The sequence below is a fragment of the Hylaeus volcanicus genome, chromosome 5, assembly GCF_026283585.1.
Source record: "Hylaeus volcanicus isolate JK05 chromosome 5, UHH_iyHylVolc1.0_haploid, whole genome shotgun sequence".
NCBI classification, from domain to species: domain Eukaryota; kingdom Metazoa; phylum Arthropoda; class Insecta; order Hymenoptera; family Colletidae; genus Hylaeus; species Hylaeus volcanicus.
Genome location: NC_071980.1, coordinates 22740409 through 22753650, shown reverse-complemented (window position 1 = coordinate 22753650; position 13242 = coordinate 22740409). Strand labels below are relative to the sequence as shown.

The window sequence follows — 13242 nt, the reverse complement described above, 5'->3', positions numbered from 1 at the left end:
TTCAGAAAATGATTACCAAAATGATATGCGATGAAATATTTTTAAACTTTTAATACGTTTTATTGAACGTAGGAACAAACAAAAACTGATTTCATAATGTTATTCGCATGATGTTACTTGAATCTATAGCGTGCATAAGTGAGCACTGCCAAAAGAAACACTGGTGACCGGTAGATAGCTTTGTGATCACGAGATTAATCACATCTGACAGCAAAAAAGTAAAAGTTTTCTTAAACTATGTATGTATGTACCTATGGCTATAGCCCGACTTACGATGGTAAACCTTACATTTAGGGGAGGCAGCTCCGATGACCTTGACCTTGACATATGTTGTCAAAGATTTAACAAAAATGTTAAAGGTAAACAAATTTTACTTTTTAATTAAGAAAAGAAGAAAAACTCAATTAAAAAAACAACGGCTAGATCAAGCCACAGAGTTTTCTAAAGAGAATGTGACTTGGGTTATATCGATCGGATTTATTGTTTTCACAGAAAGCTGTCAACCACGATAAAAAGTGTCGTTTAGAGATAAAGACATTTTCGGTCTCATTGTCTGTAGTCTTTCGGACAAGCATAACAAGCACACTTGACAAGCACACTTGGTTCTATAACTCAAGCAAGTGTAGAGATTTCTTTCTCAACATTTGACATAAAATTTTTGAAATGTGTACCTTTTGAGACATAGATCAAAACGAAATCGACATGTAAACAAATTTTACAGTCATCCACTCCTCTAAGAGTTTTAGGGAAAAATAATTCTGTTACGCTAGTACATACCTACATAATAATCAAATCGGTAATTTCTCGATGCGATAATCCACATTTTTCATTCGAATGCTTTTTTCTCGAGTGAAAATGCGACTCTTGTCGGGTGGCGGTCGCTCAGCGTCTGCCTTCCAAGACCCACCCACTAAAAACACTCGCTCGCTTAAACTATAAACAATATGCCTAGATCTCGCGAGAACTTTTCTATTCAAATGCTGGAGAATAGTCAAGATAAATCGTTTGTCTTCAGTCGAAAGATACTAGCAGTCCTTCGATTATTTATCGTCGTCCGATCAATCACTTTTTTTATCTGACTCTGTCGCAACAGAAACGAAACTTTTAATCCGTTCATGTGTATTTAAACATTTATTTTGTTTCAGAATTATACTTACCGATCGTCGCCATCTTGGCAGTGAGCACAAGTGATGCTTCCGCCGAAATTTTAAAGGAATGTCCACCGTACAACTCTGTGGATACTACAGTTTACATAGCCCACGAATTTGACTGTACCAAGTTCTACAAATGCTTCATGGGCGAAAAGTACGAAATGGACTGCGATTCGGATAACCATGGCAATAAACTGTACTTTAATCCGGATCTGCAAATGTGTGATTGGCGGTGGAACGTGACATGCAAAAACGAGCCCGATCGTGAGTGCGCTATGGTTAACAACGGGTTCGTATGGCCTAACCCGTTCGATTGCAGTTCATACTACATGTGCGGCGAAGGCAAGAAATGGGTGCGATATTGCGACGAAGGAATGTTGTTTGATCCTGCACAGCTGCAGTGTCGAATTGACCAAGACATGACCTGTAACAATCTCCCAGAAAAGTGTCCACCGCCGGGATCATCTCAGACTATGCTTTTGCCTTACGAATGCAGCTGTTCCGAATATTACGAATGCTCCAATGGGGATGCATTTCTCAGACACTGTCATTCCGGGGAGCTGTTCGACCGTAAACTCAAGAAATGTGTCTCAAACGAAATAGCAGATTGTAATCTCGTTTTGCCAACTACAAACCCTTTGCTTGATACCAACGATACGGATAAAATTCGCACGTCTCGATGTCCAGCGAATGGTTCTCATGAGATTGTATATTTACCGCACGAATGCATGTGTAACATGTATTTTCTTTGCAAGGACGGAGAACTAATTCGTCAGTTTTGTCCAAAGAATGAAGTGTTTGATGACGTCAACCAAGTATGCGGTGATCAGGACAAGATTCAATGTGCGAGACCCATTGAATCTTCTTCATCCACTACTACTACTACGGAATCGTCAACGATAACTCCAAAGACTACAGTACCTTCAACGACAACTCCAAAGCCTAACGATCCTCCAGCAAACGAACGGTGTCCATCCTCGGGTGATGTGAAAATTCCTCATGAGACTGATTGTAATCGGTATTACGAATGCTTAAACGGTGTGGAGAAACCTCGTAAATGTCTCGATGGCCATTACTTTAACGAACTATTGCAAATATGCGATTTGCCCGAAAACACGAAATGCCATTCATCTAAAGACGCCGAATGTTCCACGGATTTTCGTTGCGGTATTATTCGTTTCCCTGATCACGTGAACTGTTCTTTGTATCATCAATGTGAAAATGGCAGGAAAGTGTTAAAGGAATGCTCCCCAAATCTCCTATATAACCCGGATAAGGAAATGTGCGACTTGCCTCGGTACGTGAATTGCAGTCAGGTAACGCAACATTGTATACCAGGGGATAAAACACCTCACGAGTGTCGTTGCGATACGTACTACATATGCAGCGCGGATGGAATGCACAAAACTCCACAATTGTGTGATCAAGGATCGATATTCGATTACATGAGAAAAGAGTGCGACGCGCCTGTAAAAAGCAAATGTTGGAGAAAAGAAAAGTCGCAAATATGTGATCCAGGAGAATGGTTACCCCATGAGTATCGATGCGATTCTTAGACAGTGCACCGAAGGATTGCGTTTCAATCGCGAGAGGAAAATGTGCGGCAAGGATGCGAATGCCAAGTGTTGGGGAAATAGCGATTCACTGTTATGCGAGCCAAATGAACTGTTGCCACACGAGTGTCAATGTGACAAGTATTACGAATGCGCGAGGGACGGGCAAAGCAAAATTCTTCGAAATTGCAAAAAAGGATTACTATTCGATTCCGAGAGGAGCGAATGCGTCGCGCAAGATAGAGTCAATCGTTGATGTGATCTAAACTCTCGTAACGATATTGAACACGGTCTGGGGTGCATTGATACATGCCCGCCGCACGATTCATTACCCTACACCGTGCATTTGCCACACCAAGATTGTTCGAAATTCTGTAAATGCAGTAACGGAATACCGTACATAATGAAATGCCCGCAGGGTCTCCATTTCAGCAAAACGGATGCGATCTGCACGTATCAACGAGAAGCTGATTGCAACACGTTGCACGCTTGATGTTAACAATTAAGATTCGATGAACGTTCCAGAAAAATCGCTTTCGACGAATATTCCACTGAAGAAATTTGAGGGGGCATTTCACTGTGAACGCACAAAAAAAAGCATATTTTCAATCATTTTTTTCTCAGGAACTATTGCATAAAATTTGAATGAATGTTTTTTCTCCTTAAAAAAGGTATGATTAAGGAAAGTAAATAAAAAATTTTTTTTGTGGTAAAAAATATTTCGTCATTTATTTACAAAATAATATGCATGTGTGCAAAAAAAAAAGTTATCCGCTGGCGCAGGTGATTTTGGCTCTCCTGGTAATCTGAAACAAAAAATTGAAAAAGTTTATTAAACTATGTCGTCACACCTATCGTCGGAACCTCCAAGTAGTTGATATTTTGATTTTTACTTACAATTTCACCTGATTTACGGTACAAAAAAAAGTGTTTCTTTTTTCTCTCTTTCACAAGAAACGCTGCCATTTTGTTTATTTTCGATGAAATAAGTAAGTGGATGTTCCGACCATAGGTGTGACAACATAGTTTAATAAACTTTTTCGATTTTCTGTTCCAGATTACCAGGAGAGTCAAAAACACCTGCGTCAGCGGATAACTTTTTCTTTTGCACACATGCATATTATTTTGTAAATAAATGACGAAATATATTTTACGAAAAAAAAAATTTGTATTTACTTTCCTTAATCATACCTTTAAGGGGAAAAAACATTCATTCAATTTTATGCAATAGTTCCTGAGAAAAAAATTATTGAAAATATGCTTTTTTTGTGCGTTCACAGTGAAATGCTCTCTTAAAGCTTTTACTGATCAATTCTTCATGGATGATACTAACTCAGGCTTGCGGGTATAGCCGTGGATTTCGAATAAGATACGCCGACGAGTATTACGAGGGTCATTCAAATATAAACTGAAACTTTTGTACACAACTTTATTGGTGATAGATACAAATACAAATGAAGCGCCTTATTTTTCTACGTACTTTTCTTCAATAGAAATACATTTTCCTCGTTAGATCGGAAGCTTTCTAATCCCCTTAGGAAAAAAAGCAATTGGTTGCTTCAGGGGGTATCCGGAATTAGGAGGTCTAAAAAAAGCGGTTTTTCGTGAATTTTTTGAGAACGGAAAAAGATAATTAATTCTATCGAACTTTTTATTCTATTTTCATACATATTTGAGTAGTCTGTACAAATTTTGTCAACAAGAAATATTCAAATTGAGTCGAGTGTGACGCACATTTGTGGAGCACCTCACAATTAAAACCTCCTATCGGCGGGAAAGACGCAGGTCGTAATTTTGGTTTGACACAAAAAAACCAAAAGAAATTTTCATTTTCATACATTTTTCTTCTATGTGAACTAAGAAAAACCTGCAAAGATGGTGACATGTGAAATTACTGCAAGTTTGAAAAAAAGATACGAGTTCTTTGGGTGAAAAAAATCACTTTAACTTGATAAAAAAGTTGTTAAAAAATTTTTTTCTTTTTTATGAATTTCTTTAGTATAACTGTTATAACATCTTTTAAGTTCTTAGAACTGTTTCAGTCAATACTTTTATATAACAGTTTAAAACAGTTACTTTTTCGTAAACCTTTCTCCCAGTTTTAACCATGAATTTCATTTGTTCGCAATTATTTGCGATAAACGAGAGGAATTTTCGATACGTGAAGTTGATACTGATTAACAAAATGTTATTTTCATGAAGATAAGTCGCACCGTTAGAAAGAGAAAAAGAAGCGCGGTACTCTATCTTTCTGTTTCTATTAATGTAAATGTAAAATATATACGTCATTATTAAAAGTATAAACGATAGCCATTTATTATTAACATAAAAATGATATAAATATGCGCTGGCAAACAGAGACAGGTAGGGGACCGCAGTTTTCTTTCTCTTACTCTATGTATAATATTTTTATAGTTAGGATATTGACGGGCTAATAAATGATTTTTAATCTAACGATAACAATAGTAGATTGTAAATCAAAGATAAGTTAAAGTTTCTTTGGTTAAACGAATAAAAATACAGAAATGTTATTATAATTATGCGACACACTACTCATCTTAAATATCTATACGGAGTTGTATTTTCAAATTGCGCTGAAGTTTTCGTAACTCTTTTAATGTCGTTAATTTTAAACTAACGTTAATGAAGCACTCGAGCCATGAAAGTAATTATTCGATAAGTGAAATGTAAACTAGCGTTCGAGTTAAACCCTATAGACCTGGTGTACACTATAATGCGTTTAAGCTCTGACGTTATTATTGAGATTGGATGTAGGTTAATCACTGTAAATGCGTACTCGATAATGAAAAGGAAAATTAAAACAAGAAAACGACATAAAGAAAACAGTTTGGAGCAGGACGACGTGCAGACACGACTGGCTGTCGACGGGGCTATCCGATAGATGACGCCGCATGGTTTACGATTGTCCGTCAATTGTAACGAGGCCTACAATCATAAACGTTCTCCCACAGTTGTCCCTTTCTATAAAATTAATTTCTCGAAAGACTAAATATCACATACTTAAAATTGTTTTCGGTTTTCATATTTTTCATGACAATTAGTGACATTCGGCGAAAAATGTTAGAAATAAGTATAAAAGTATGAATACGAGAGCGAGAGCGAGAGCGAGAGAGAGAGAGAGAGAGAGAGAGAGAGAGAGAGAGAGAGAAATGTTAGTTAACATTCAAATGAACTTTTGTGTTAGAAATAGGGCAACAAATGCTATTGTAGATCGTCAATAACATATAATTGTAAATACTAAAATGTATTAAAATATTGTACTTTTTTAATTAAAATAAATTTAACGATTCTCAAATAATTTCTTAAAGATACCCAAGTTCAAGAAAGTTAATTATGACGAAAACTCCCTTATGTAATTTTCAATTAATCATTTTAATTTTGTTTACAAGCTGAACATTCAGTATTATGTACCGTTTAATTGATATATTTCTTAATTTTATTGATGTTCACTGCGTTTACAATATGTCAACACTACCTATAAAAAGAATATCAATATTATACATCTATATTTATAATAAATACATTCATCTTTGTAGTTCGTATTAGTATGTACGAAGATTTTGTTCCATCTGCTCATTTCGATCGTCTGATAAAATACGCTGTACATAAATGCAAGTATAAGCTCATAAAATATTTTACATTAAGTATAATTATATTCAGTCATGATTAGACTGTAGATGTTTATGTATTTATGGCAAATGGTAATATGGCTAAATCAATGAGAATGTGTACAAATCCAAAAATATATAAAATATCAACAATAATATACATATTATACCGTTTAGAAGATAAGATATACTTTGCAAAAATACGAATTTGCATAAAATATTCGCAGTTTAGTCACGACACACATAATCTACACTCGTGTCGGATCATTAGACTGTTTCTACTTTGTTTGTTTATAGTGGTGTTTAGTTTCAACTTTCCTGACTCCGTTCTTATATATGGTAAAATCTTATCGACGAATAAAATATCAAATATCAAATAATAAAAATAATAACTGTGGAGAGTCTCATACATGTAATGGAAAAATAAGAACAAATGTAGAAATTTAAAAAAAAAATTATTATTGGATAGATAAAGAATAAGTTTTAGATTTCCAAAATTTAGTTTCTCAAAAATGTTATATATTATTTGTACACCTTGGATGTTTGTAATTCCATCAGTTCCTTCGTTCATATCGGTTTATGTTTTATATATTATTATATATATTATATGAAGTGATTAAATCTAAATTACTAAATTACGTTCTTTTGCAATCAATAAAAGTCACACTTTAACTTGGACATTAAATATTTTTAAGAGCAAAGAAATGTGTTTATATCCAATAGATAATCTTCGAATTTCCTGATGTTATCGAGACAAACTGCACGAAAATCGATATCGTTGAACAAACGTTTTTTCACGCTCTTTTATCTCAAAGTCTGAAAGGGGTCCGCCTAGTTCGAGATCCGACATATTGAGAAATATATGTAGTATTAGTATAAATGACTGTACTAGAATATGGAAATAAAGAAATATTTCTTGTAGTTTAGATAGAGCACTGGTGGCGGCAATAATGCGGAAATTTATTTAAGGCATGTAACAACTATTTCACGACTCTTGCCAGTATGACTCATGACATTAATGGGCGTGCCATTGCTCGGATATCAGTGCTGTTGAAACTACATATGTCGGCACTGTCACACATGATTACGAAAAATGATACGTTCTAAAATAATAGTTTTTATCTCCGTAACAGAAAAAAGTCATAATTACGTCATACCTCTTACTATCATCTCTAAAGAAGCAGACATAGCCAGAATATGAACAGTAAAAACAAAATAATTGCGTCAAGCCTTAGAATAGGACCCTGCAAACTCACCCATGCAAATCTAGTAAAATATGCAGAATGACAAAAATGAACGGAAATTGCTTTCCGAATCTATTGATATATAATACGATACATTTGCCTCCTACTTTTTCAACCCCTAAACTTGCGATTGGGCAGCTATAAAACAATAAGTATCCTTTATTTTCACCTGCTTAATGTACCCACCAAGTTTCATCAAAATCGGAGACGGACAGTTGGATATGTTCCCTTGTAAGAATAAGTAATTCTGGAAACAGAATTTTCAAGTTTAGATACTTTCCATACTAATTCCCTGGAATTAGGTGGGGCAAGAACTATCCCACATTTTCTTTAGCTTTAATATTTTATTTAAAATTTTTTAATCAGTTGGTAACGCTAAATGTTAAATAATTGAAAACAGAAATTTAGTTTACATAAATGAGGTTCTACTGTAACTGTACTATAGTCGCTTTCGCGGATATCATCCGAATAATATTATTTATCGAGGAAGAGGGAAAATACAATATTTTCGTTACTGTTACACTTTTTTTTTTTTATGAATCATCGTACTTCATCATATGCAGTGTATTTGGGTTATCACTCGGCATTTATAGGTCAGATTCTGTTACTAAAATCCCAGATGCCTGCATCGAGATAACGATGAAACGAAATCGTGTTGCCTTATCTCTGAAAACAAAATATGAAGTTATGAACAGTTTGAAACGCCGCGAAATGATAGAAAATTAACAGTTGGATATGACATTGTCATGGTATCTGGTACAAAGAACCAGGAATGTGAAATTTAAGGATGCGTTGATAATAAGAAAACTTAGAAAATGAATAATAATACATACTTATACATGATTGATGCTTTTTACTGAATTTTTCTAGAAGCAGTCACACAGTAGCGAATGGTATGAAAATTACACAGCTCCTTAAAAATATAGTTTGTGGAAACTATTGAATATCGTAGAATGGATATGTGTACATACATACATATATATTGTATCTAGTGGATTTGATAAAATAGCTTGAAAATTTGTGAAGTATATAGCTCATTGTAAACGTGGTAGCTAGACTGAATAGATTAATTGTAACAAATTATGTTTTCGTTAACGTAAATCAAACTTTTAACGCCCAGTATTTCCAGAGATGGTGGAATTTTTAGACACACTACTGTACATATTACAGTTAATGTGTCAATGTAACGCACTTTTGCAAGATGCTATGAAAGGAAAATATTAAATATAAAAAACAAAAACAAAAACAAAAAAACGAGTTTCATAAAAAATAGGAATTTTTGCAATAACAATAGTTATAAACAATAAGAAAAATCATTCTTGCATAGTGATCACCTCGAAAACGAGTCCGGCAGCAAAATGTAAAGGATTTCATCGATTTCATCGAATTCAGGCCGAACATACGTGAAATAGTACAATTTTCGATAAAAAGTGCAATAAATTGGTAAAAAATGAAAGTAGGTCAAATGTCTTTTTAAGCTTTTAAGAGGCAACGAAGCCCTACCAGATGCAAGAAGATTCAATCCGATTAGTCAATTCGTTTCGGAACAAGAAGCAATACACCATTTTTCGTTTTTTTCCGAAAAAAACGGGTAAAAAATGAGAAATCCCAACATTTTTTGGTAATGTGACCACCCCGGAGATATGCTCTATAAGATACAACAGGTTTCATGCCGATTGGTCAAGCCGTCTGGACGTAATCGAGTAACATACATACATAAAAAAAAGAAAAAAAAAATACATGTCGAAGTGAGTAGCCTACTCCTTTTCGAAGTCGGTTAAAAATATGTCGATATGTTAGTTTAATTACAAGAATGCATATCCAACAATATTTTCCGTAAGTCCCTTTGATGATCCGTGGTGGATTGCACAATGCCAGACGGAAAGTATGAAACGATTAATGCTGGAAAGTGTTTACGACATGGGACATCGACAGGCGTCCGTCCAAGAATTGGAACAGATTATTTGAACTACGAAAAATGATGTCAAACATGATATTGGACGACTTAATCCCGGATTGAATGAAAACGCTGGTAAAAAGTAACGCAATCACTGTCACATATTAACTTTTCCTGATATGATTTGCGATTAATTAGAAATTTTGTTTTTGATTAAATAAACACTATTTTGAGAAATGGCCATCGCCAGAAAGGGATCGCTTGATAAGGTTTTAAATTAGATAAGAACCTTTACAATGTATGGCAGAATAAATTTCCAATTGATGCAGTTGTCCGTTACTATCCACGAAAATTCTTTGTTATATTATTTTGTACATACAATGTATAATTAACACAAACAGTAGACTTAAATAAATTTCGTTTTTTTTTTTGTAATAATATGTAGATTCTGTTTAAAATTCCACTCTACTTTTTCCTTTTTCCCTAATTATGTAAATTTAAGTCTTGCAGACGATTTAAAAATGTATATTTACTATTCAACAATAATGTATTAATATAAGAGACAATTTTTCTTTCAATGAATACATACAAAATTAGAACAGGTAATTTCCCCAGGTAATTTTTTACTAGTATTGTAACTACATATTAAGCGAGTATTATATTAAAAAAAAATTACTTATTACATTTATTATATTTATCCTTTATAACATTTTGTATTGCGGGCACAATTTCACATTTTTTAGAATTTAGTTTGTGATTCATACTATTTCACGTTCAGCTCAAAAGGGATTAAATCTATTATGTTCTTTGACAAATACTTTTTTCATGATTATTAATTTCTACTATGCCAAAGATTCTTATATTTCATAAAGCTTGAAAGACAAACTGTTTTTGTTATGAAAAAAATGATCGTTCGGAAACGTTATATATCTCAATGAGACATGAAATTGTTGTCAAATATATTTTCTCGAAAAACAAACATTTTTTGAGGATAAGTTTTTTCAAACCATTTTTCTTCTCCTCTTACGGAATTTTTTTCTCATAAATAATAGAAGTTGCTCGTACATGTAATGTAACGATGTAAGCTTCATTCTCATTGAGAAAGTGAAATATTATAGAAAGTTGTACAGTTTGAAGACGTCTTTTAGCAAAGATATAAATGACGAAACTTATTTCGCAGGGGTGTTTCTACCCTTAAAACCGTTTTCAGACCAAGGACCGTTTTTAGAAAGGCACCGTGATTAGGTTCCCACAAACTTTATTTCTGCAAACATTAAAATTTTTCGGCATGTATCAATTGCCCAACTTCCCGTGCGAGTTTAAGACGCGAATGAAATTTTTGGGTCAATCTAATATGTGAATCAAGTGACATCAAAGAAACACCACTTACACTAAGCATATTTATTTGATATGAAGTATAAAAGACAAATAAAGGGTAAGTGACTAATCTCTGATCAAGGTGAAATATTAAGAAATGTACAGTCTTCGAAATCTAACGATACATAGTGGGTTAGCGATAAGACATTTCGTCGCTTATAAAAGTGATTCCGTCTACTGGAAATGCACAGTTGCACACCACGAAATAACGCGCGTAGTTTCCAAATATAGTGATTACGTGCAATTCGCTATGAGACGTAAGTAGTTGGAACATTTCAAAGAATTCTTCAAAGAAGTGCTAATGAATAAGGAAATATTAAAGATCATTTTAAGTAACTTGATCGAAGATAAATTGCAGCGTGACAATATGATCGCTCTATCTTTCTTGAAAATTTATATTTTAAATGCCAGTGAAATAAATTTGTTACATTGTAGAATCAATCAGTTAACACTTGAACTATTAAGCCAATCAATTTAGATTAACCGTAATTTTAGTCTGCGGCTTTCATTGCATTTATAGGTAATTCGACTGCGCAAGAAACTATCAAATGCACATAGTATGCAATAATATAAAAAAATATTGAAAGTAAAGTTTATATTACAATATTTGGAAAGTAGAATAAATTCATATTTTGGTTCAATTTTTGTAGGTTGTCATAAAAATCCGCAGTCTCGTAATTATATTACGAAATTATTTTCCTTTTCTTTCCCCAATTTCGAAGATATACATAGTAACCAGTATGATTAAAGCGCAGATCACTGTAAAAGCACTTTTAGTAGAGGTATATTAAAAAAATGTTTATAAAGAAACCATGCCATGAATTGTTTCGAAACTCTCAGTAAGCATTATTGGGCACGTAAACAAACAAAAACCGGTGTCGAACTGTCACTAACATGGTGTTACTCGATTCTACAATGTGCGACTAACCCCTTTAGTCAAATTCTATAGCAAGCCAAAATTGAAAAATACCTGGATCAAAGTCTGCCTAACATGAACCAAATAAAACTGTCGTTACAGTCGGTTAACAAATATTTGAATGAAAACTTACAATTAAAAATATAACTAATCGCTGAGTATGATATGCATTTATAGAGCTTCTGCTTTACAAATTTTAGATCTATACTTGGTGGCCATCGTCGCCGCGACAGCTGTGGCAATCACTCCGACCAATGGTCAAAGGGCCGTAACTCCGACAGAGTGTCCAGTCGTAGATGGAAGAGAAGCGGTTCATATCGCGGATCCAAGCAATTGTCACAGATTCTACAAGTGCGACCATGGAGTGGGTGTATCGATGCCGTGTCCATTAAGTAATGACGGGAGGACCAGATTGTGCTTCAACGCAGAACTGCAAGTCTGCGATTGGCCGTGGAATGTAAGCTGCTGTAATGGTGCAGAACCTTCACCGCCTCCTCCAACGCTTCCTCCAACTTTACCAACGTCTTCGTCAACCACGATATCTACACCCACAACATCGTCACCTACGCAAACCCCGCCGGTTGTACCAGGTGGACCAGGAAGTTGTCCGTCGTACGGATTCGACCGAATACCTCATGCAAACGACTGTACGATGTATTACGAATGCCTAAAAGGGCAGAGATTAGGACCTTATCATTGCCGACAAGGTCTTTTCTTCAATCCAGTAGTGAGAGTATGCGACCGGCCCGGGAACGTACCAAATTGCCCTCCTTATTCCGTTTGAATAGTCTCTCCATAAATTTGAAACAAGGACAAGAATGAAAAGTTTCATTTGCGTAATATTGCGCGACGTTTAGTTGCATTGTAAAAATTGATCATTTCTTGGAGCATCAACAGTTTGAATTGTTAGCCATTGCTTGCCATGGGCCGTCCATAAATCTTTTGGTCTTTGGAACAGTAGATTACGACAACACGCAACCATTAGCTTCACCAGTTACGTATATAAATGTGATTTACATTCTTGATGCAAACATATTTTATACGCGAAATATGCAAGTGGTAAAGTATTGTGATGGATCACTAAATCTTTATATGTATACTTATATATTACGTGGCGCTCAAAGGCAAGCATCTCTTTTACCTCTACTTTATTACGTTCGTGTTGAACACTATTAACTTATTATTCTTGAATAGTATTTCCAGTGCGAATATCTTTAAGTATTTATATTATCTTGGATGTATTCTCATCCTTACTGAATGCCACTTTGATACAACTGGGTAGCAAATATATATAAATATAGTATATATATATATTTATATATGTATATTGGCAACTCTATATCAACCGTCACATTGAATGCTACACACTTTGTGCGCTGCTCAAATGATGCTCCAAAAATATTATCATATATTTATTATTATCACGCTTCTATTAAAGTTAGGCTTTCTATGTTAAGATATCGTTCAACTTCGTT

At 34.4% G+C, this 13242-nt stretch overlaps 1 protein-coding gene across 1 annotated transcript; it reads left to right on the top strand.

Annotated features, from left to right (window-relative positions):
- Positions 1–274: 274 nt before the first annotated feature.
- On the top strand, positions 275–12551 carry LOC128877503 (uncharacterized). Its single transcript, XM_054124843.1, has 6 exons — positions 275–359; positions 1146–1996; positions 2093–2620; positions 2670–2948; positions 3006–3157; positions 11945–12551. Exons 1-6 carry the CDS (start codon positions 275–277, stop codon positions 12549–12551), a joined length of 2502 nt encoding a protein of 833 aa, XP_053980818.1.
- The last annotated feature ends 691 nt before the right edge of the window (positions 12552–13242 follow it).

What these genes read in the sequence shown, in the direction of transcription:
- LOC128877503 (XM_054124843.1), top strand. Translation starts at nt 275, where the DNA reads ATGGTAAACCTTACATTTAGGGGAGGCAGCTCCGATGACCTTGACCTT. An exon ending in ATCAGGACAAGATTCAATGT is followed by an intron (nt 1,997 to 2,092) that starts GCGAGACCCATT and finishes ACAACTCCAAAG; the next exon opens with CCTAACGATCCTCCAGCAAA. An exon ending in AATGCGTCGCGCAAGATAGA is followed by an intron (nt 2,949 to 3,005) that starts GTCAATCGTTGA and finishes GGTCTGGGGTGC; the next exon opens with ATTGATACATGCCCGCCGCA.